General features: G+C 38.7%; 1 protein-coding gene across 1 annotated transcript; it reads right to left on the bottom strand.

Annotated features, from left to right (window-relative positions):
• Nucleotides 1-1229: 1229 nt before the first annotated feature.
• Nucleotides 1230-21223, bottom strand: LOC138805661 (aldo-keto reductase family 1 member C13-like). Its single transcript, XM_069990564.1, has 11 exons — nt 21207-21223; nt 20902-21046; nt 16978-17130; nt 12401-12568; nt 11298-11414; nt 10097-10174; nt 9341-9463; nt 7455-7564; nt 6697-6862; nt 3172-3254; nt 1230-1500 (listed from the first exon to the last, which is right to left on the bottom strand). The coding sequence occupies exons 3-11, from the start codon at nt 17059-17061 to the stop codon at nt 1458-1460; spliced, it is 972 nt and encodes a 323-aa protein (XP_069846665.1). The 5' UTR covers nt 17062-17130; nt 20902-21046; nt 21207-21223; the 3' UTR covers nt 1230-1457.
• Between the last annotated feature and the right edge of the window lie 654 nt (nt 21224-21877).

Below are 21877 nucleotides of genomic sequence, written 5' to 3'. Positions count from 1 at the left end.
TGTATATTTGTGCTGTTTCTACACATAATTCTCTGTTTACCAGTAACTGTATTACTGTTAAATAGTCAGTGACAGTAGATTTTTGATGTTTCTTTGGGAGAGCTTGGACCTTCTCCTTCCAACATTTTGTTGATATCATCTCCAACTAACATGCTAAGTTTATGCAGTTCAGTAGACTCCATTTTGTAAGTACATCCTAATTGTCATAAATCCTTCCAAACACTCCAAAGCAAGGCAAACTATGTCTAATTTTTTTTCTTACAAGTAGAGCTATGCATGACTTCTAATCTCCTGTGTGTGTGTGTGTGTGTATGTGTGTGTGTGTGTGTGTGTGTGTGTGTGTGTGAATACACATGCGCATGTGTGTGCTAGCACTAGGGCTTTAATTCAGGCACTCCTATACCTACTTCGTTTTCTTTTGCTCAAAGCAGATGGTTTATATCTTGGTCCATGTCTCCACTTCTAGCTTTTTGCTGGTTAATTAGAGATGAGAGTCTCCAGGACTGGTTTCAAATCTTGATTCTCAGATCTCAAGCTCTTGAGTTGTTAGGATTTTAAGTGTGAGACACAAGCATTCAGCTCAGCCTATATTTGATGAAAAATGTGAAAAGGTCTCTACTGTCTTCAGGATAGAATGATGTAGAAACCATTTGGTGTAGTAGCTTTCCCAAGGAGGGATGTGTTCAACTCCTTCCTGCCGACCTACCATCTCATCTCAATCCTGCTCTTGATCACTGCTGATGACTCACCACTTCACCAGAGTTCAAACCTGCACAGGAATACTTCACTCTCCAGTTTCTAGGTGCTTCGATATGGAGCTGCCCTGAGACCAGTGATCATCCTTGCACTGTATCTCTCCTTCAACACTAAGAACCTTCAACTAAATGTCATGCACTGGAGGAACATTGACTGTTAATTTCCTCCTAACCATTATTTTCCTGAATCCTGAAAACAAGACCATCATCACCTCCCTAAATGTCCACAGTGTGGCCATTAATAGCCTAGTGTAATGATGCATGCCTATAATCCTGGCACTCAGATGGTTGAGGCAGGGAGATCACATGCTCAAGGCCAAAGGGGCTATATCTCATTACTTAGTCTGAAACAAAACAAGCTATCAGTATTATAGTCTTCTAATCTCAACCTTCAGACTTCTAGCCAGTCTTGGGTCACAATGAGGTGATAAGAAACACAACATGCAAGTCATAGTGACAGGGGTAAGACAGATCTTCAAGGAAACAACTTTAATTTATTTAAACAAGTGATGAAATTGGAAATCCTTCTCTTTTAGGGGTGACTGAATGGATGAGAGGAGGGGACAGGACTCAGCTTTAGCTGAGTGTAACCGCTGAGCAGCAGCAATGGAGTGGAACAGATATATCTCAAGGGCAGAGCCACAAGGCCTCCCAGGAAACACACAGGAGCTTCAGGCAGAAGACGTCACACATACTTCCATTTCAGTATTCATCAGAAAACGGATAATTAGGGTGACCAAGAAGGCTACAAAGACAAAGAATGCATACCATAAGCTCTAGGATCCGTTTTTATAGAAGTTCATATGTTATATCTACAAAATTACCATTCAGTTAAAATCTAGTCCTTACATTTTCTGAAGAGGCTAAAAATTTGCCATTCTAACTTTCATGAATGTAATTTTGCAGCAAGCAGTTTTTAAATATAAGAACTATTTCCCAACTATATTCCCTTTCCAGAACAGAGCACATGGGAAGCATGAGAATGAGCATGGATACATACTTCTCCCTTTGTTGTATGTGTCCATTGACCAAAGGAAAATGGCCCTTTTTATTTCAGTTTCTCAAAGGGAAAAGAAATCACTTATATCAAGCTAAGTACAGAGACAACTTCACATACTAACCAACACAAAAATAATTTAAACCTTATTGTTTAGGGCTATAAATGCAATTTTAATTTTACTAATTAACTTATGAATATAAGTAAATAAATGTACTATTTTGTTATATTATTTACTATCCATTACCAATGTATAACATATTGTATTAGATTCAGACATGGAAGGAGTCATGGTAAGATAGAATGGGTAGTGCTCTATATTTACCAATACAAAATACAAAGTGATAAAGAAACTTTAGCTATTGACGTATTTAACAGACAGTATGAATTTTTTATTGTATTTAACAGAGAGAATGAATTTTTTTATCTCATGGTATTATATCCCTACCTAGTCTTCATCTTTCTCTATATTAATAAAAATATTAACAGTGATAGTGAATAATGCTATTGTAGATTTGCTATTTCCCTGTCAAATAGGATTACATTTACCAATATTATGAATTAAGATTATTCACAATCAAAGAGATATATACCCTGAGATTGAAGTCATTTATGATATATGCCCATTTTCACAGTCTTCACATAGACCATGAAGGAACACATTTTTTTGTTGGTCATGTGGTTTGAATTCAGGGATTAGGCACTTTTCCTGAGCTCTTTTTCTCAATGTTAGCACTTAACCACTGTGCGCCACAGGGTCACTTTCAGTTTTTGAGTGGTTAATTTGGGATAAGAGTCTCATGGGGACTTTTCTGCCTGGGCTAGCTTTGAACCATGATCCTCAGATCTCAGCCTTCTGAGTAGCTAGGGTTACAAGCTTGAGCCACCAGAGCCTAGTTTGGAAGACTTTTCTTTTTTCTTTTTATTTTTTTTTGTCAGTTGTGGATCTTGAACTCTGGGCCTGGGTGCTGTCCCTCAGCTCTTCAGCTCAAGGCAATACTCTACCATTTGATCCACAGTGCCACTCCAGTTTTCTAGTGGTTTATTGGAGATAAGAGTCTCATGGACTTTTCATCCCCAGGCTGGCTTTGAACCATGATCCTCAGAGCTCAGCCTCCTGAGAAGCTAGGATTACAGGTGTGAGCCACTGGCACCCAGCTGGGAAGACATTTTTGATGACTAAAAGTTTCCTCCTGAGGGAAACAGCATTCACTTGCTTTCATTTCAGTTTTCTCAATAATTTCATTATCTTCTGCACTGAGATATTCCTAGTTCCCGAAACTCAAAAACAAATGTTCCATTAACTCGCACACTGGAACCACTGGTGAAGCAATTGCAACATTTGACTTCTAATAAGGAAGGATGAGATTTGATACTAAAATAACTTGAAGCTTAATATAAAATAATAAAGTTACTTACAACTCAGCAGGAAGATATCTGAAATTTCTATTCAGGCCATCTATCATTTTCATGTCTTCTAAAGATAACTGGAATCCAAAAACCTATCACACAAGCAGAAAAAAATTTAAATATTTATATGGTACATTGACTATCCAAGTAAATCAGATTTAATAGCCAGCATTTAAAACATTGGACAAATTTCTTGAAAGCATAATTATATTGAAAAACAAGATACCATATACAAATGAAGGCCTGAAAAGTAGCTGACCCAGAAACACTACTGATGTTATAAAAAGATTTTAGTTTCACAGATATAGAAGTTACCGTAGAATCAACAGCAAGTTTTGAAACAACACAATTCAAATATTTTAATGGATAGTTAGATTTCCATATTAATCAATGAACATTTAAATGAAGAATCTTTTCAACATAATTGAAATCAGGCATTGTCCAATTGCTAATTATATCACTTTAAAAGGATAAAGGAGCTGAATAAATTTGGAACACTTAAAGAACAAAACAAATTTTAGGAGTTGCTACATAATGTGGTGTATGTGTGTATACATACGAATGTATTATGAATGTATGTATGTATGTATGTATGTATGTATGTATGTATGTGAGAGAGAGATTGAGCAAAAGAAAGAGGACATGGACAGAAGCAGAGACCAGAAAAATAATCACTGTAATGAAATTAGATTAATATTTCAGAATTTTTTCTAAAAATTAGATATTAGAGCAAAATGGACTTATTCTGGGAAGACTTTAGCAAAGTTATTCTAAGTGTAACAGAATAATCTGTCAAAGATACCTAAGACACTCTTCAAGAACACAAAGGAAATATTTTTCCATATGGAACAGCAGGACTGAGGTTCTAGCACTGATAAGCCAATAAGGGAGAGAAAATGAAACATTCAAAGGTAGGAAAGAAGCCATAAATGTCATTACTCTCACTGAGAACATTTGATTACCATTTTAAAATTATGTATATATACATAGATCTTTATTTCAAGTTGTTTAAAAATGCTACAATTGAATTAGAGAAATGTAAGTAACACAATGAAGTAGGATATTAGTATGTTTCCAAAGTACAAAAGACCTGACACTAACCAGAGACATAGCAAAGGGATGGATGCTACAATTCCAGAAGAAACTTTTGTACAGAGAACACACCAAAGCAAGCATACAGACAGGAGGAGATATTCTGATATATCAAGACTTGAAAAAATAGCTCCTATTGAGAATAGATGAATGCAAATTATTAAAATGCCTTCCTATAATTATACTTCCCAGTTTTCATACTCTTTGTTGCATAAATTTCCAACTTCTTCCAGTAGGAGATGTTTTTACTCTTGCATCACTTGAATCTGCCTACTGTGTAACTCACTAGCATTTTGCAAAACCAATAATGTATCATTTTTGGGGGGGGGTCCTGTCGTGGTGCCTGAACTCTGAGCCTGGGCGCTGTCCCTCAGCTCTTCAGCTCAAGGCTAACACTCTACCACTTGAGCCACAGCACCATTTCCAGCTTTTTTTCTTTTTTGCTTATGTGGTGCTGAGGAATCGAACCCAGGGCCTCATGCATGCAAGGCAAGCGCTCTACCACTGAGCCACCTTCCCAGCCCTGATGTATCATTTCTGAGCCTGGCCCTTGAAGGCATGTAAGTAGATACACATTGCCTTGGTATATGACTAAGTGAAGGTGCAAACCCTGCACTAGTTGGAAGAAGTTAATAGAGGGCTGAGGAGACCAGAAACCGGCCCAATCACTTTCACAAGACAGAATAGTTTGATTTTCCTGAAAATATGTGACAGTTCTTGACATTTCTGCAAACTTAGCCTAGATAGAAAAACCTTTACTGAACTTAGGCTGAACTAAGGGCAAGATTCAAAACGATATGACCGTTTATTTTTGCTTTTTGTTCACCCCAGGGGCTGAACTCAGTCCCTGGTGCTCTCCCTGATCTTTTTCCCACAAAGCTAGTGCTTGACCACTTTGAGCTACAGCACTACTCTCATTTTGCTGGTGACAAATTGGAGATAAGAGTATTACAGACTTTCCTGCCCAGATTGGCTTTGAACCCAGGTCCTCAGATCTCAGCCTCCTGAGTAGCTAGGATTACAGGTGCGAGACACTGGTGACCTGCTTAACAATAGGATCGTGAACTAAATAAACACTCTAGTATGGATGGTTTGTTTTATAACTAGTATAGTAATAGTATAACAGAAGTGATCTACTGGGAAAGGAAAGGGCTATCAACCTAGATCAATGGAAAAACAGGAAAGAATTTAACTAATCAGTGAAGAAACTTAAGGTAAGGAAGTTAAAGTATTGATATACAAGAAAATGCAAAACAGAACCATAATAACTTGCAGATAAAAATCATGGACTTAATTTACCCAAATGACAACAAACCTGACCACACTAAAGCCTTAAGCACAACCATGTTCACTGGAGTATTATTTACCCATAGCTAGATATGGAAGCAACTCAGATGCCCCTCAGTGCATGAAATGATCAACAAAATATCGTATACCTACACAATGGAATTCTATGCTTCCATCAGAAAGAATGACATTGCCCCATTCGTAAGGAAATGAAGAGACTTTAGAAAAAATATATTAAGAGAAGTAAGCCAGAACCAAAGAAACACAGATTACAGGATTTCTCTCATTTGTAATAACCAGAATATGTATATAAATCTACAAGTAAATTCAAAGGATATTAGAAGACAAATAATTACACTTGGGCATGATGAATTAAATAGCACTCCAAACATTTGCACAGTGAAACAAAGGAGGATATTCTTATGAGAAGATCATGATGGCTCAACAGTTACATGCATACGACCATATAAAATAATGCATATCCAAATGGGCTCCAAGAAGTAGAAACAAGAGATTTTTTACAGCATTATGTGCAGTTATGTTTTTCTTTCCCCCTTTTCCTTTTGTTTCTTCCCAGTCGTCCCTGTTTTTCATTTTTGTATCCTTTGTCTTGTATATAAGTTTATCTTACTTGGGGAGGGAAAGAGGAATCACAAAATGTGGGATGAACCAATTCAGTAGATATATTTGTTGATGCGATATTGGAAATGAAGTATACAATTTGGGGGCAGAGGGTTCAGGAGTGGGAAAAGTGGGACAAAATCAGGGAGGAAGTAACACTGTTCAAAAAGAAATGTACTCATTACCTGACATGTAACTGTAACCCCTTTGGACATCACCTTTATAATAAAACTTAAATTAAAAAACTTCACGGCCCTCAATTAAGAAACAATGATGTCAGCGGCACAGGGATATGCTGTGCATGGATGAATTAATTCTAAAACAAAATTCTCATTGCTCTTCCAATCCTAATTCATTATGGCTATTCTCTTTTCTATGGTAAATTAGAAGAAAAAATTTTCAAGAGCACTGGGAATCTCATGGGCCTAAGAAATACCACAAACAACCATTAGATCCAGAAATGTGTTCAGAGGATTCACGTGAAGAGGAATAAACAGTGAACAGGAGCCCTGATGGCAACAGCACCCTTATTACCTGCAAATTCTCTTTCATCTCCTGTTCTTTGAAACTCTGAGCCAGGGTCACAACCCCTCGTTGCACCTGGTAGCGAAGAGCAATCAGAGCTGTACTTCTATTGTACTTTTTTGCCAAGGCACTCAGAACTGGATCATTCAAGAGTACAGGGGAGCTCTGGTCCACCCTGAAAGGAGAGACAGAAGTGCTGAACTCCAGAGGCTGAGTACTCAGTTTTGTTAGGAGACTTCCAGAATGCATTTGAGTGCCCATTTTAGACCAGAAGTACTAGCTTAGCAAAAGGAGTACATTTAAATACAAATTTTCCCCTGAGCCAGTTCAGAATATACTTTAAAGAGCTGAGGCTAAGCTGGGGTCGGTGGCTCAGGCCTGTAATCCTAGCTACTCAGGAGGCTAAGATCTGAAGGTCTTGGTTGGAAGCCAATCCAGGCAGGAAAGCCCATGATACTCTTTTCTCTTTTTTTTGAGAGACTGGGGAGGGGATCTGGACGTGGGGACTGAACTCTGGACCTAGGAACTGTCCCTCAGCTCTTCAGCTCAAGGCTAGTGCTCTAGCATTTGAGCCACCTTCCCAGCCCCAGCTCCCATGAGACTGTTATTTCCAATTAAGCACCAGAAAACCAGAAGTGAAGCTGTGACAGCACCCAGACCCTGAGTTCAAGCCCCACAACCCATATAACAGGAAAGCAGAGCCTATGGGACTGAAGATACCTCTTCAACAGTAACATTCTAAGCAAATTCCCTGCTGGACTTATTACCATCGTTTGTATCTTTGAGTTCCTAGAGCACCATAGGCCACCAGAACAATATCCTTTGACTTGCAGAAATCCAGCAGCTTGCCCTGGTTGAGATATGGATGGCACTCTACCTACACACGAATAAGACACAATGCTATCACATTACGTCTGAACCCAGTGTTGACATAAAGGAGAAATGTTAAAAAAATTAAACAAAGCTGAACAATGAGAACACATGGAACATTAAATCTGAGTTAAAATGACCAAGATGAAGTGAATTTCTTGTTATAAAAATCAATTTTTTATCTCTATTACCAGAGTTTGCTTTTTAAAGTAATTTTCTTGAGTAACTCAGTATTGTGGACCACATTATCAATACTAAACACAATTACCTCTTTATAACCAGGTAATTTCTTATCATTTCAAAGATATAAGAAATTCTAATCAGGAAACAAACCAAAAGGAAATGCCTCTAAAACACTTGCAAGAAATTTGAATTTGGTGAGTGATTCACAATAACAAGTCTGAGGACCAAAACAACAGCTCAGTAGAATTCTCAGTAGAACTGTGGGAAATTTGAATACATACTGGATTTAGATGTTGAGATGAAATTCCCATGAATATCTTGGGGTAGAATAATGGAAGTTTATGTGAGGGAACTCTTTATTTCTAGGACATATATACGAGAAGACCGCCCATATGGAAGAATTATGTCTACTATTTGCTCCAAAGAGATTCAGCAAAATATTACTGATTTGGTTGTAGACTCACCAGCATATTAATTTTGATACAGGATTGAGAACATGAATATTTTTTTTTTTTTGGGTCCGGTCGTGGAGCCTGAACTCTGGGCCTGGGCGCTGTCCCTCAGCTCTTCAGCTCAAGGCTAGCGCTCTACCACTTGAGCCACAGCGCCACTTCCGGCTTTTTACTTTTTGCTTATGTGGTGCTGAGGAATCGAACCCAGGGCCTCGAGCATGCAAGGCAAGCGCTCTACCACTGAGCCACCTTCCCAGCCCCAGAACATGAATATTTTGTATCAAGCTATCAGTTATTCTAAATGTTAGATATATTTAGTGGCAAACATTAGGGAAGTCTAATATTATACCTACGTTAACATTCTAATATTTTTGGAAATTCATAATGGGTCGATAAGTATATAAAGACTTAAGGGATATTTTTATTTTTAAATCAAAGATGCTCACTTATGTGTAGAAAGATTCAAAAAGAAAATGACCTATGGAAACAGACAAAGAAGACATATTCTTGAAATATCTGAGGTCAGAAAGCAAACAGACGCTAAATGATTTTCTGACATTGAGTCAGCTCTGTGTTCTGCTGTAAGTTACTCAGAGTGCATTTCTTCTACCTTTAGTGTCACTTTAAACAGATGGCATGAGCAGTCTAACATGGACAGCCTTCACAGTTTTCACTTTCTTTTCAACGTAGGTGTACCAATAGCCATGTAAGCCAAGATGAAGACAGAAGCATTGAAACTTCACGCAAGCCCTTACCAATGTCTATCAAGAGTTCACTCTATCTTTATTATCAGCCCAATCTTCTCTGACAATCTCAGACGTATCCCATTAATTGTAATTCATTACTGTAGTCCAATATTTTACCATTCTTCCAAACTCAATTGTACTTAACAAATGCTGCATTCTAGATATATGCCCAGAATCTGCATCCACTAGACACTAATGTGTGCTCTCATTTAAACAAAGAATTACTAGTCAGAGACACCATTGAGAGACTTCTACATTCTCTGAGACAAAGACATTGGTGATAGAATCTTTCCTTCCAGTCAAATGAGATCAATTGAAAAGTCAAAAATTTAAAAAAATCTTATACTAATAAAGAAAAATGAAAATGAAATAAAAGGAAAAGAAGAGACTAAGACAGCTCACCTGATTGCAGACAGGTTTGTGCTTGAGTCCTGGCTTGTTCAGGATCTGCTCTAGCTGCCGGTGATTGAAGTTGGACACTCCGATGGATTTGGCCAACCCTGCATCCTTACACTTTTCCATGGCCTGCAGAGCAAGTGGAAGTGAAGACATGCATCAACAAAAATGCGAGATGGAACTGTTCAAAAGAATACAGTCAGGACTGGGAAGGTGGCTCAGAGGTAGAGTGCTTGCCTTGCATGCAGGAGGACCTGGGTTTGATTCTCAACACCACATAAACAGAAAAAGCCAGACGTGGTGCTCAGTGGTAGAGAAACTGACGTTACCTTGGCTCTGTGTTTGATTTCCCAGTGTTGCCAAAAAAATCAAAATAAAACAAAACCAGAACTCCACTACCTTCACTGGCTAGAAATGACAATTAAACTCATTAGAATTGATTTGCAGAGGAGAAACTGATAAAGATAATAACAAAAGATGTAATGGCCAGAAAAGGAATCTCTGGGTCCTTATTGTAGAATTGAAGACATTACTACATAAGAGGACAAAGATGTCTATTCCTATTGCCTTCAATTCTGCTTCTCTCCGTTTTTCTCTATAGTTTTCCATCAATGCATTCATCAACTGCTCCAGCATAACATCCTCATAAACCTAATGATTGTCCACAGCCAACGTAATGTACCCCATTCTCTGACCTAGACATACCACCCAGCTCTCCTCTTCTAGCTTCCTCTGTTGCCTTTCTTTCAAATACTCACTCACCTCCCACGTGGCACAGAAATCCACTGTGTCCAATATTGACTTCCCATGTTCATCGGTTGGAAAAAGGTCATCCCCTTGCTAGAAAAGAAGCAGGCAACAATGTTGGATAAGAAATTTTCTCATTACCTTGATCATGTAACTGTAACACCTCTGTACAGTATTTTCAAAATAAAAAACTTATTTTTAAAAAAGAAGTAATTACATCTGCCTCACTAATTACACATTGGTTACCCATGAAATACTTCTCCATGTATGAAAGAGAATGAATGATTCACTGAACATACAAGAAAGCAAGTAGAACCTCACTCACTTCCTATACTGAGCTCTACCAAGTGGCTTGTGTACTAAGTTCTTAGAAATATTTGGGTGAATGAGTTACTCTATTCTCTAATGCTGATTATATTTAGAGTATTATTATTTTGGGGGGGTTCCAGTCCTGAGGCCTGAACTCTGGCCTGGGCACTGTCCCTCAGCTCTTCAGCTCAAGGCTAGTGCTCTACCACTCAACCCACAGCGCCACTTCCGGCTTTTTTCTTTTTGCTTCTGTGATGCTGAGGAATCGAACCCAGGGCTTCAGGCATGCAAGGCAAGCGCTCCACCACTGAGCCACCTTCCCAGCCCCTGTATACAGTATTTTTAAATAATCCTTCCACCCGGCCTTCTGAAATATCCTACTTCACATAGGTAACTCTGCTTATTACTACAGTTTCTTCTAACCTAAAATGTGCAAGATTCTCTGGAAAGGACCATCAACAACAATGGATATCCATCTTGAACCTGCCTTAACTATGAAGATTCTTTACCTACTGGAACTAAAGATGGCTAAAGAAGGCTCAAGGCAAGTCGGCCCTTGATCATGGGAGTTGTGGAGAAACTACTGATCGCTAATGGCCATGAAACTTAAACTGTTTCAAAGCCACATTTACCACCAATAGAAAAAGCTGAGAAACAATAAAGAAACCTCTAGTAATGATAAGGGAAAATGTTGTATAAGCCCAGTCATTTCTAGCTGTTATCTGTATTCTCTAAATATAGGCCACACTTGAAGTTTCTATCCCTTAATCCATTAATGTTTGTCTAATTTATTTGCATAGTTGGAAAAACATACAAATAAACTTTATTTCAGTTCCTGACAGAAGCTTAACTCAACCATTTGTGGAAATTATGCTCATACCCACCAACTTTATCATACATTGCCTACCTTCATAGGCACTGGATAATGAATGAGATAGAGGTCAACATAGTCCAGTTTGAGGTTTGCCAGTGATCTTTCCAAGCTAGGTTGGACCAGATCTGGACGAAAGAAAGTACACCAAAGCTACAGAAATTGAAGAATAGAAATTGTTCTTGATTAATAAATTATCCAAAGATGGACATTTATATCTTATAAGATTGACATGTCTGTACTGGAAAGAAACTGATGTTGGAAAACACACCCTTCATATTTCGATTTCCTTCTATTTGCCCTGTCAAAGTGCGTCCCATCGTATTGGGTTATTGTTCATCAATTTATAGAAATTGGAAATACATTTTAAAAAGGATAATTTTTAATCAAGTAATAATGACTTCAAATTTCTGAATTACTAAATTTATTATTGCTCTACGTCTTTCATTCATGAATATATGAACAACTAGCTTCTTTATATTTACATGGCTGGAGGGACACATTTTGAACATTTCAACATGTTACACAAATCAGTACATTTTAACTGAAAATCATTTACTATCCAGAAAATATCAAATCTCTGATTTTTATGGGTGTTAAAAACTGATCTTCTAAATGTGGAGAAAATATAGGAAATAAGCAAGGGGAGAAGGGAAGTCATAATTTTGGCATAGTCTATATCACCTCTGAGCCCATTCTAAATAATGGTGCTTTGAGTTAAGGACATAAACATAAAGGCATTTTAATGTTATGAATGTGTATACAATCACTAAGTAGTCATTATCTTTATAAACTGCTTTGTGTGTGTATGTGTGAGTGGATCAGTCCTGGGTTTGAATGTAGGACCTGAGCACTGTCTCTGAGCTCCTTTGCTCAAGCTTCTTTGCACAGCTCCACTTCTGGTTCTTCCCCGTCTTTCCTGCCCAGGCTGGCTTTGAACCATGATCCTCAGCTCTCAGCCTCCTGAGTGGCTAGGATTACAGGTAACTTAGGTCATATATCCTCTATGGGAAATAAGTGAGAATAAAAGGCGCACCAATAAGCACATTTTGCCAACTGATATTTCAATTTCATACATAATTTTCTCTTGTTTATATCACATCATTCATTTGCACACTTACACACTGTAGACACAATACCTTTGAGGTGAGGAATATATCTTCTCTCTTCACAGTGCCCTCTTCAATCTTGTTTCGAACGGCCTGCCCTACCTCCTCTTCCACTTGGTATGCGTAAGCAGTGTCAATATGGCGGAAGCCAGCATCTATAGCTAACTTGGTAGCCTCCAAGGCCTTACTCTTGGGAACCTAGGGATGCAACCAGAAGTAGTATTTGGAGAAAGAAGTTATCACTAGATACCAGAGTAAGCCAAGAGGATAGTTGACAAGACCAAAGAGATTTGGACTACAAATCATTGTAAGATGGCATATTTGACAAAAGCCACATTACCTGATCGTTGAATTCCCATTTTCTGAGATACTAAATGACACCCCAAATGTTGTTTTGGAGGCTACAGATCCAATTACTTACATTCAAAAGAACTGACACTTATTTACATCTTTTTTTTTTTTTTTTTTTTTTTTTTTTTTTTTTGCCAGTCATGGGGCCTGAATTCTGGGCCTGGGTGCTGTATCTCACCTCTTCAACTCAAGGCAAGTGCTCTACCACTTGAGCCACAGCACCACTTCTGGCTTTTTTCTGCTTATGTGATGCTGAGGAATGGAACCCAGAGCCTCATGCATGCAAGGCAAACACTGTACCACTGAACCATCTTCCCACCCCTATTTACATCTTTATTTATTTTGAACATGGACCAAAACTCAACTCACATTTTCTGGGTCTTTGTGCTAAAGAAGAATTTTACATTCTAAGTCCCTTACAAACCCATGAAATCTTCGTTAATTATATATAATACGTATTATACATTATATAGTAGACCCCAGAAACAACTCCTGTTCATATATTATCTGGAACCTCATGCAGAATTAAGCATATTGAAATAATCCTATTATTTCCATAATCCAATTAATATAAAGAGGTCACTAAGTAAAGGTCAAAGGGTAAGAATGGAAGGAAAATTATAGAAGAAATCTGGTACAAGCTTCTGTGATTCTTTCTCCCTTCACAAAAATGGGAAATCTGTCTATAATGAAATCTGTTAGAGAACTTTCCAAGATTTTCATATTACATGGAGTCCTCTGATAGGACCTGCCAAATCCATCTCTCAAAAGAAGACAGTGCAAAACTGTACTCCTCTTTTGTATACAAGCCATTTAGGAACACTCATCATCGTTATCTTTAAATAGCTGCTAAGACATCAAAGTCCGTAGATACCAACCAGAGCTAGACTGATCATTCAAACTTGGCTAGAGAGCAATGGGTGATCAACCACATTTTTATGCATCCAGGCTTCCTTTTTTTTTACAGATTAAATGCTGATGGAAAAATATATTCTCAAATAATCTAGATATACAAGTAGGTGTGAGCATAGCTGGAAGATCTGAGAACCAAGTGAATCCCCAGCACTCATACAAGAAGTAACAAAGTCTTGATAGCCCAGTTCAACTCCCAATCATTCTAGAATTCTTTCCAACATTTCCCCATAGGATAACGTACTTCTTCAGGCGTGTAGGTTCCAAGGCCCAATGTGGGGATGAATGATCATGTTTTCGTTTCACACAGTGCTCTTTACAACTCATGGCTGGTCAGTTGTCTGACTAAGCTCATGTTGTTCCTTCTGCTTCCTGCACAGGACACTGAATAACTTACATCCTAGCTCCTGCCTAATGGTTAGTTAGTGTCACTTCCTGTGTAATGATTAATCAATGGTACTACTGGTCTAGAAATGAACTAATATAAAGGGAGAAATGTTTCACATATAAGAAGAGAGTTGGAATCACTATATTTTTATGGAAGTTAATTTTTGTTATTTTATTGGCACATATTTAATTGTACATAGTAAAGGATTTCATCATGTCATTTCCATTCATACATAAACTTCAATAAAATTTCAATAAAATTAATTACATATATTACTACCTCCATCTAGACCTACTTATAAGGGATGTATTTTTCCCTTCTTCAGTCACGTGGGCCACTCTTAATGAGCCCTTAGGCCTATAAAGCTGTATCAGTCCACATCCCTTCCTTTACCTCCAAGTTGACTACTGGACAGAGCCACCATTTCTCACATACATGGATTGCATCCTTTGCTTTGCTAGAAGGAACTTTTGGATTTCTTCTAATTTTTGCTCAATCGAGGTAGAAGGAACTTTTGGATTTCTTCTAATTTTTGCTCAATCGAGGTAGAACTAAAATGCATGTTTTTCATACATTCCTTTAATTTCTACTTTATCACCTTAGAAGAGATGGCTGAGGGGAAACCTGATTGCCCAGGGTCACATGTCCAAATACAAATGTGGCCACATCCTATGCAAGATGCAGTGGGTGGAGAAACATTGACCAAGATGCACTTTGCCTATGAACTGATTTCTGTAGTACACAGCCTTACTGAACATTATGCATAAGTGAACGGAATTGAAAATATATTAAATTTATTACATTTTGGAATAGGTGGCTAAAATTTGATGTATTAGAATAATTATTGGGATTCAGATTGGAACTGGTAAATTATTAATGGATTATTATAAAAGCCAAGTGATTTAACATAATAGTTAAAAATAATGACTATATTAGTCAATGATGTAATGTCATCACACAATATGTATTATAAATACACATGTATGATAGCTTAAAATTTATTCTTTTGGAAAGATAAAAGTGTATGATTATTAAATCTTCTATATGATTTTCAATCTTCTCAAAACAATGGTGATCAGTTTGGAATCTGAGAGAAAATGACTGCCATGGTCTCTTGATCCGTGTCTATAAAATTATGGCCAAATCAACGTGGATTATTTATAAAAAGTGAGAGAGAAAGCCAGGCACCGTGGCTCATGCCTGTAATTCTAGCTACTCAGGAGGCTGAGATCTGAGGATCACGGTTCAAAGCCAGCCCAGGCAGGAAAGTCCATGAGACTCTTATCTCCAATAAACCACCAGAAAATTGGAAGTGGTGCTCTGATGCAAGTGGTAGAGCACTTGCCTTGAGCTGAAGAGCTGAGGGACAGTGCCCTAGTTCAAAAGCCACGACCGACAAAAGAAAAAAAAAGTGAGAGAGAACAAAAACATGCAAATGACAAAGACATTGCTAGGAAGCATCTTTAGGGAAACAACCTTGTGTTTATTTCAGAAAGTGATGACAATGTACAGCCTTCTTTTCCAGAGCAGGGGGCTCAGCTTTAGAAACAACTAAGCAGCACCAATGAAGTGGAAGAGATTTATATCCAAAGATATTTCCAAAGGGCAGAGCCACAAGGCCTCCCAGGGCTCTCTACACACAGGAACTTCAGGCAGAAGGCATCACACAGGCCTCCATTTCAGTATTCATCAGAAAATGTATAATTAGGGTGACCAAGAAGGGTAAAGAGAGAAAGAATGCATACCATATGCTCTAGGAACCATATTTAGAGAAGAAATGGCATCTATGTGACTGTCATTACATTGAGTCATTACAAGTCATGATCAGGGAAAGAATTTGTTGTTTTAACTTTTATGAACAGGACTTTATAGAGCATGCTTGTACAATATAAGGACTAAATTTTTCCCGTTACTCTTTCTTACTCGGGAAGAACATAATATAATGCAGAGCCTACCAACCTTGATACATATTCTTTTTCTTTGCTGTTTCAATCTTCCAAAGCAAAGAAAGGAATTGTAGTCCTTTCCACTTCAAGTCTCAAAAAGGATGGAAGCCTCTTTTTATCATGTTTAGCGTATAAGTAAGTCCATCTTTTACCATTCCTGCCATTACCACTCCCACCAAATGTTTTCACAAAGGGCAGCCAGAGACTTCAGTGCTTAAAGCCTTGCCAATCTCCTTTTGAAAGGGATATTGCAGTGTGAACCCCTTCCATCCTGCCCTTTGCATTCTAATTAATTGATGATTATGACTTCTTAATGCTCTGACAAATTCTGCACACTTGATCTTTGAGTCATGATGCCCACTTCCTGACTCTTTTAAGACTATATGCTTTCTTTTTCTTAAAAAACTATGGTATATGTAATTCTTCCTCCTAAACAATTTTGCTCTACCTACCTCCCCCCTTTCTTTTATTGACAAGATAATTAAATGCTAGTGCTCTCACACCCTGTGTGAAAATAGAACATTGAATTTCTATTCATCCCAGATCCAATATTTACTATCAGATGTTAAAGGCTACCCCAAACCCAATGAAAAGTTCCTTTCTATCTTTTATTCTGTTTTCTACCCCCATCAACTTTCTGATTTCTCTGTATCTTGCCTTCTAGAACTCTTCATGAACTATAGAAATAAACTGAGAAATGACTCCAAATGCAATCAACATCCAAGCAAGTGACCTGGCAGGCAGTATTGTTGTATTTGAGAGACAGTGATCTTCTGGGAACCACATCAAAAATACAGGAAAATATGACATGCAATGTAATTGGTCTGTGATTAACTAGTCCAACTCTGATGGAGTTTACATGGCTTAGCTCTATCCTGGAAATAAAAAAACAAACCTGAGAACCAAGTAAGTCAAAATACTCAGACAAGAAATGGATGTGTTGACAGCATAGATAAACTTCCTCTCATCCTAGGTTATTTTCCTTTACCATGCATCAAATGATAACTTACCTCTTCAGGTGTGTAGGTGCCAAAGCCCAGAGCAGGGATCAAGCGACCATCATTTAGTGTCACATAAGAGTGTTTGGAGTTCATTGTTGGTCTGTCTTCTGGCTAAGCACAATCTGTTTCTTCTCTTGCAGGGAAGTCAGTAATGCATAACCCCTGCTTGTCAAATAAATAATCAAAAGTGATCCATTGTTGGAAGAGGCAATGAGGTTAAAGTAATATTCTCGATATTCTTATATGGTAGTTCATGCTTGTAATCCCAATATTTGGAAAGTTGAGGCAGATACATTGTGTATTTAAATCCAACCTGCTCTACTTAGGGAATCCTATTCAAAAATAATCAATAGACAAAGAACAAGCACATGTGAAATGGGACTGGAATCAATTTTGTTATGGTCTTATATAATTAAAATTAATCTTGATGAACTTTTTGCCACTGTAATGTTAAATTTTGATGGCTTCTTTAAAGTTAAGCATATTTATGTTTTTTTGAGTATACTTGAACGTGTAGTTCTACATCTTTCAATTCAATGGCATAGGAGGTATTAAATTTACCTTCTAAATCACCTAAAACAATACTTGTGATTTAACCATGGGCATAAAGGAGTAGTCACTTAAAATACTTTGCCATTAAATAGCTATTCAAATGAAGGCTGATGTGGTTACTAAATCATTGGAAACCCACTTTAATGATCAGAAAACATAGCAATGTTCTTGACAAACATAAAAATCTTTGTAATGACAATATTTAGAAGAAAAAGACACAACAGCATCTACATTAACACTATACCGGAAGTAGAGCTGTGGCTCAAAGTGGCAGAGCACTAAGCCTTAAGTGTAAAAGCTCAGGGAGACTGCCCAGGTCCTGGGTTCCAACTTCAGTTGAGTAATATTCTATAACTGTCTGTTGAGACCAATTATTTGATACTGCTGTTCAAGGCTTTTATAATCTTGCTTATACTCCAATGAGCTGTTGAATTCATTGTTTAATTCTGGATATTAAAATTTCCATATTTTATTATTGAATTGTTTATTTCTCTCTTTAATACTGTCAGTTTCAGGTTCATATATTTAAGAGTTCTGCTATTATGTGCATATATGTTTCCAGTTGTTCTTTGTTCTTGGTGAATTAGTTACCCAGGCTGGCCTCAAACTCTTAATCATCTAACATCAAGATCCATGGAAATACATGCAAAATTTTTGAGAAAATGTGAGGGTAATATGTTTTATAGGATCTCTGAACTCAAAAAGAAATAAACAGTGTATTTTTTTAAAGTTAGTATTTGCAAAATATTACACAAAATTATCAGTGGCATAGAATACAGACTTCAGCACTACCTTTTATTTATATGAGAATTTAAGAGGTGGCACAACTTAGACTATTAATGAAACACAATCAGAACAAATAATGGCTATTCACCTCAAGGAAAAAAAGATTGAAAATTCCCTTGTATACTGTATATAAAAGGAAGTCCAGAATATAAATGATATAAAATATAATAAAGAAGAAATAAAGGCATTTAAAATAATCTGAATACATCCTAAAGCCCAGCCTTGGGTATGAAACAGCCTTGTCAACTGACCAAAATATCAATTTCTATGTAAGAAGAGCTAGAAATACTTTAATGCATAAAAAGTAAAACTATGATTTGGCAAAATTTACTATTAACATAATTAAAAACCAAAACAGTAGATTTGGAAAGCCTTTATGAACCAGATGAGGGAGCTTAATGTTTATATTTTAAAACAGATATTAAATATTTATCTGTAAATACCAAATTTTCAATTAAATATTGTCTAAGATGCAGAACAGTCTCTCATGGAAGAACAGAGCTGAATGACCACAAGCATAGTAAAGGCTGACTAGGTTGACTAACAGTCCAGGGAAAGCTTCTGGGAAGTGCAGGGTATGCCAATAAATCAGGCATTAGAAATGAGAGAGAGAAAAATGGGCGGGGGAGGGGCCTCAAGCCCAGCATATTAGAGAGGAGAGGGCAGAGGGAGGTTCAAACCCAGCATATTTACTGCAGTTCAGGATGTTATGCAAACAGGTTTTAATTGGGTTGAAATCAATAAAGCAAAGTTCCAAGAGATGACGCAATAAGCAAGAGTTGAAGGAATCACTACAATCCCTTCACAGTGGGTCTTCCCTGTGTGGGAATACATGGGCCTGGGCAAGCAGGCTGCCTTCAGCTGTCCTATAAAGACACAGTCCCCAGGGATCATCAGTTGCTTATGACAAATATTTGGCTGATCACAAGCAACTGGGAAGGGCTACTAATCTGACATCAGTTTCTAGATGGCTGAGTCCTGCTTCTGGTATTAGGAAGGAAAATGTGTATTTAAATAGGTATCAAGACAACAACATAAGATTATAGAAATCACTCCATATAAATGGAACAATACTGAAGTAAGCATAGTTGTAAATAGTAGAGAAAAGTACACATCTCTGAGGACTTCAATGCTAAAACACAACACTTCCTAAAATTTGAAAACCTGGGCATATCATATTCTTTCAGGAACTGGCCTGAATCTGATATGGAAATTCAGGATTTATCTAGACAATGAATCTTCAAGATATCATGGACAATCTTATTATATATGCAAGTAAGAAGTCATTTTTTACTTTTATTTTGTTGTTCATGGGGCTTGAACTCTGGCCTGGACACTGCCCCTCATCTCTTCAGCTCAAGGCTAACGCTCTACCACTTGAGCCACAGCGCCACTTCCAGCAGTCATTTTTTAGAACTAAGATATAGACATCTTCAAATAAATGAGTACCCACAAAAAAATGGTGAGACAATTTTTGTTGGTGAATTTTCGCCCTTAACTTCTAGAAGTGTAATTTCACTGAAGAACATTCCCACCTTCTTTCCTCCTCCCCTTCTAGTACATAACTATGGCAATGGGTTGTAATATGTTGGGATGGAGCATTGCTGGATTCCTCAGGGAAGTAAGACAGAGAAAACTAATGCAAGACTGAACTATATTATATTACTTCTGCAAAGAGTTAAGTGGATGGAGCAATAGTTCCAAGGCTTTTCTCAACAGCACTTCTGTACATGAAAACCACACTCTCCTGGGTTTGTTTGGGTTTTGCTGATAAGATTGAAACACAGTAAATATTTATGTGTCCTCATATTCTACCTAAGGCCTATCTTGTCCCCTAAACTGGAAAGCAGTGTTGGAAATGTCAATATATCATCTGCTCATGGTAAACATGTCCTGTGCAGAGAGGCCTGGCCTAAACCCAGAAGGGCGGCCTACAACATGAGGCTGAAGAGTACACCCTGTGTGGAATGCTCACACTTGCTCATGTCCTGAGTTTACACTGTTGACAACTACAGAGCTTTCTCATCTCATGTCCTCACAGCTCACTGAAGTACCAGGGACTTTTGGGCCTCTGCTCTCTGCTAGTCAGCCTTTCCCCTTTCCTCCTCCTTTATTCTCCCTCAAAGGAATCATCTGTTGTTGTTGCCAGTGCTGTCATCACATTGCCCTGGGTCTGATGGCAAAAGCAGAAGTAAATCCAGAGAAGTTAAAGGTTTCTTTATGGGGGTGGGGGGCATTATAACATTCTTCACTATTCTTTTCTCATACTGAGTTTTCAATCATGATCATGTTGTATTCATATCATCAGGAAGCAGGTAAAGCTATTCATATTGGGGAGGGTAAAAAAGGAAGAAACCAATTCATGGAACACCAATCCTTTCCCTCCCTTCTGCTACCCCCCACCTCCGTTTTCCGTATGTGTGTGTGTGTTTATCTACCTTGGGGAAGGGGCATCATAGAAATGGGGGCACCAAGGGTGAGCCCATGCAGCAGTAGTGCTCAGGGGTCACTAAGCTGGAAAGGAACTTCCCAACTTGGAGGGAGGGGAGGGGGAGGAAATGGGGGAAACAGCCAAGCAAGAACTGGACTCCTTACCTCACTTAGGTAACTGTGACTCTTCATGCAGAGAGGGTGAGATGGAGGCCAATCAAGGGGAGCAGCTGCTCTGGCTGTAACCCAGCCCGAAATCTGGGTCCTAAGGCCCTCTCCGACCACAGCAGATATGTAAGAGTCACAGGAACTGCACAGGGATCACAACTTCCTTGTGAGAAGGAGAATGGCGAGAAGCTCCTCCCACTCCCTTCCCCTTCTCCCTTCCTTTCCCCCCCCCCCCCCCCCCCGCCCCCTTCTCCCTCCCTGTCTCCTGCCCTGTCCTGGCAGCCAGCAGCTTAGAGACTCACTGGCAGGGTGCTGCTTTGGAAAATCCCCGCAACCCCGACCAGACAGCATGGAGAGAGACTGAGACAGTGGTGGCAGCCCCAGGCAGGAGAGGCCTAGCTTCAGCACAGCCAGGCAGTTGAGCTGGGGGAGTGGCCCAGCTCTGGGAGCTGCTTGGCCACTGGAGCAGCCCAAGAGAGTTGCAGCAGCCTAGCTACTAGCCTGCAACCCAGAGTCCAGTGGGGCCAGTGGCCCAGCCCAGGGAGCTGCCAGGTGGCAGGAGCAGCCCCCTGCATGTCCATCTCTAAGACCAGAATCTAACCTCCCAGTCCCAGCTGCAGACCTGACCCTGCTCCCTCCCATTGGCCCCGGGGGGCCTAGCATGCACACCAGGGGTTTGCAGGCCTGGGGAACCAGGTGGGCAGCCCACAGCCAGGCTCCTGGGGGCCAAGCTGGAGCCAGGACCCTGACCATCTCTGAACCCAAATGCCTAAATCACAACCCGAGATTACCATGTTCATGAGCAGCCAAGACAAACCAAATCTGACTGCCCACAACAGTCCAGGGAAGGACTCCAGTGAGAATGAAGAAAAGGTTTGCAAAACTTATTTTTCTTATCTTTAAGTAATTGTACTCTGCCACTTTAAGATCAAAGTCACATCTCCTGGCATCCTCCCCATCTCTCCCCACCTCA

The sequence above is a fragment of the Dipodomys merriami genome, unplaced genomic scaffold, assembly GCF_024711535.1.
Source record: "Dipodomys merriami isolate MVZ:Mamm:240054 unplaced genomic scaffold, mDipMer1.0.p SCAF_4, whole genome shotgun sequence".
Classification (NCBI taxonomy): domain Eukaryota; kingdom Metazoa; phylum Chordata; class Mammalia; order Rodentia; family Heteromyidae; genus Dipodomys; species Dipodomys merriami.
This window is presented reverse-complemented; position numbering and strand designations above follow the sequence as displayed.

Excerpts from the sequence above, each read along its gene's own strand:
- LOC138805661 (XM_069990564.1), bottom strand. The coding sequence starts at position 17,061 with ATGAACTCCAAACACTCTTATGTGACACTAAATGATGGTCGCTTGATC. Across the intron at positions 12,569-16,977 it reads GCACCTACACACCTGAAGAG|GTTCCCAAGAGTAAGGCCTT; the intron begins GTAAGTTATCAT and ends TTGCATCCCTAG. Across the intron at positions 6,863-7,454 it reads ACTCAAAGATACAAACGATG|GGTGGACCAGAGCTCCCCTG; the intron begins GTAATAAGTCCA and ends CTCTCCTTTCAG.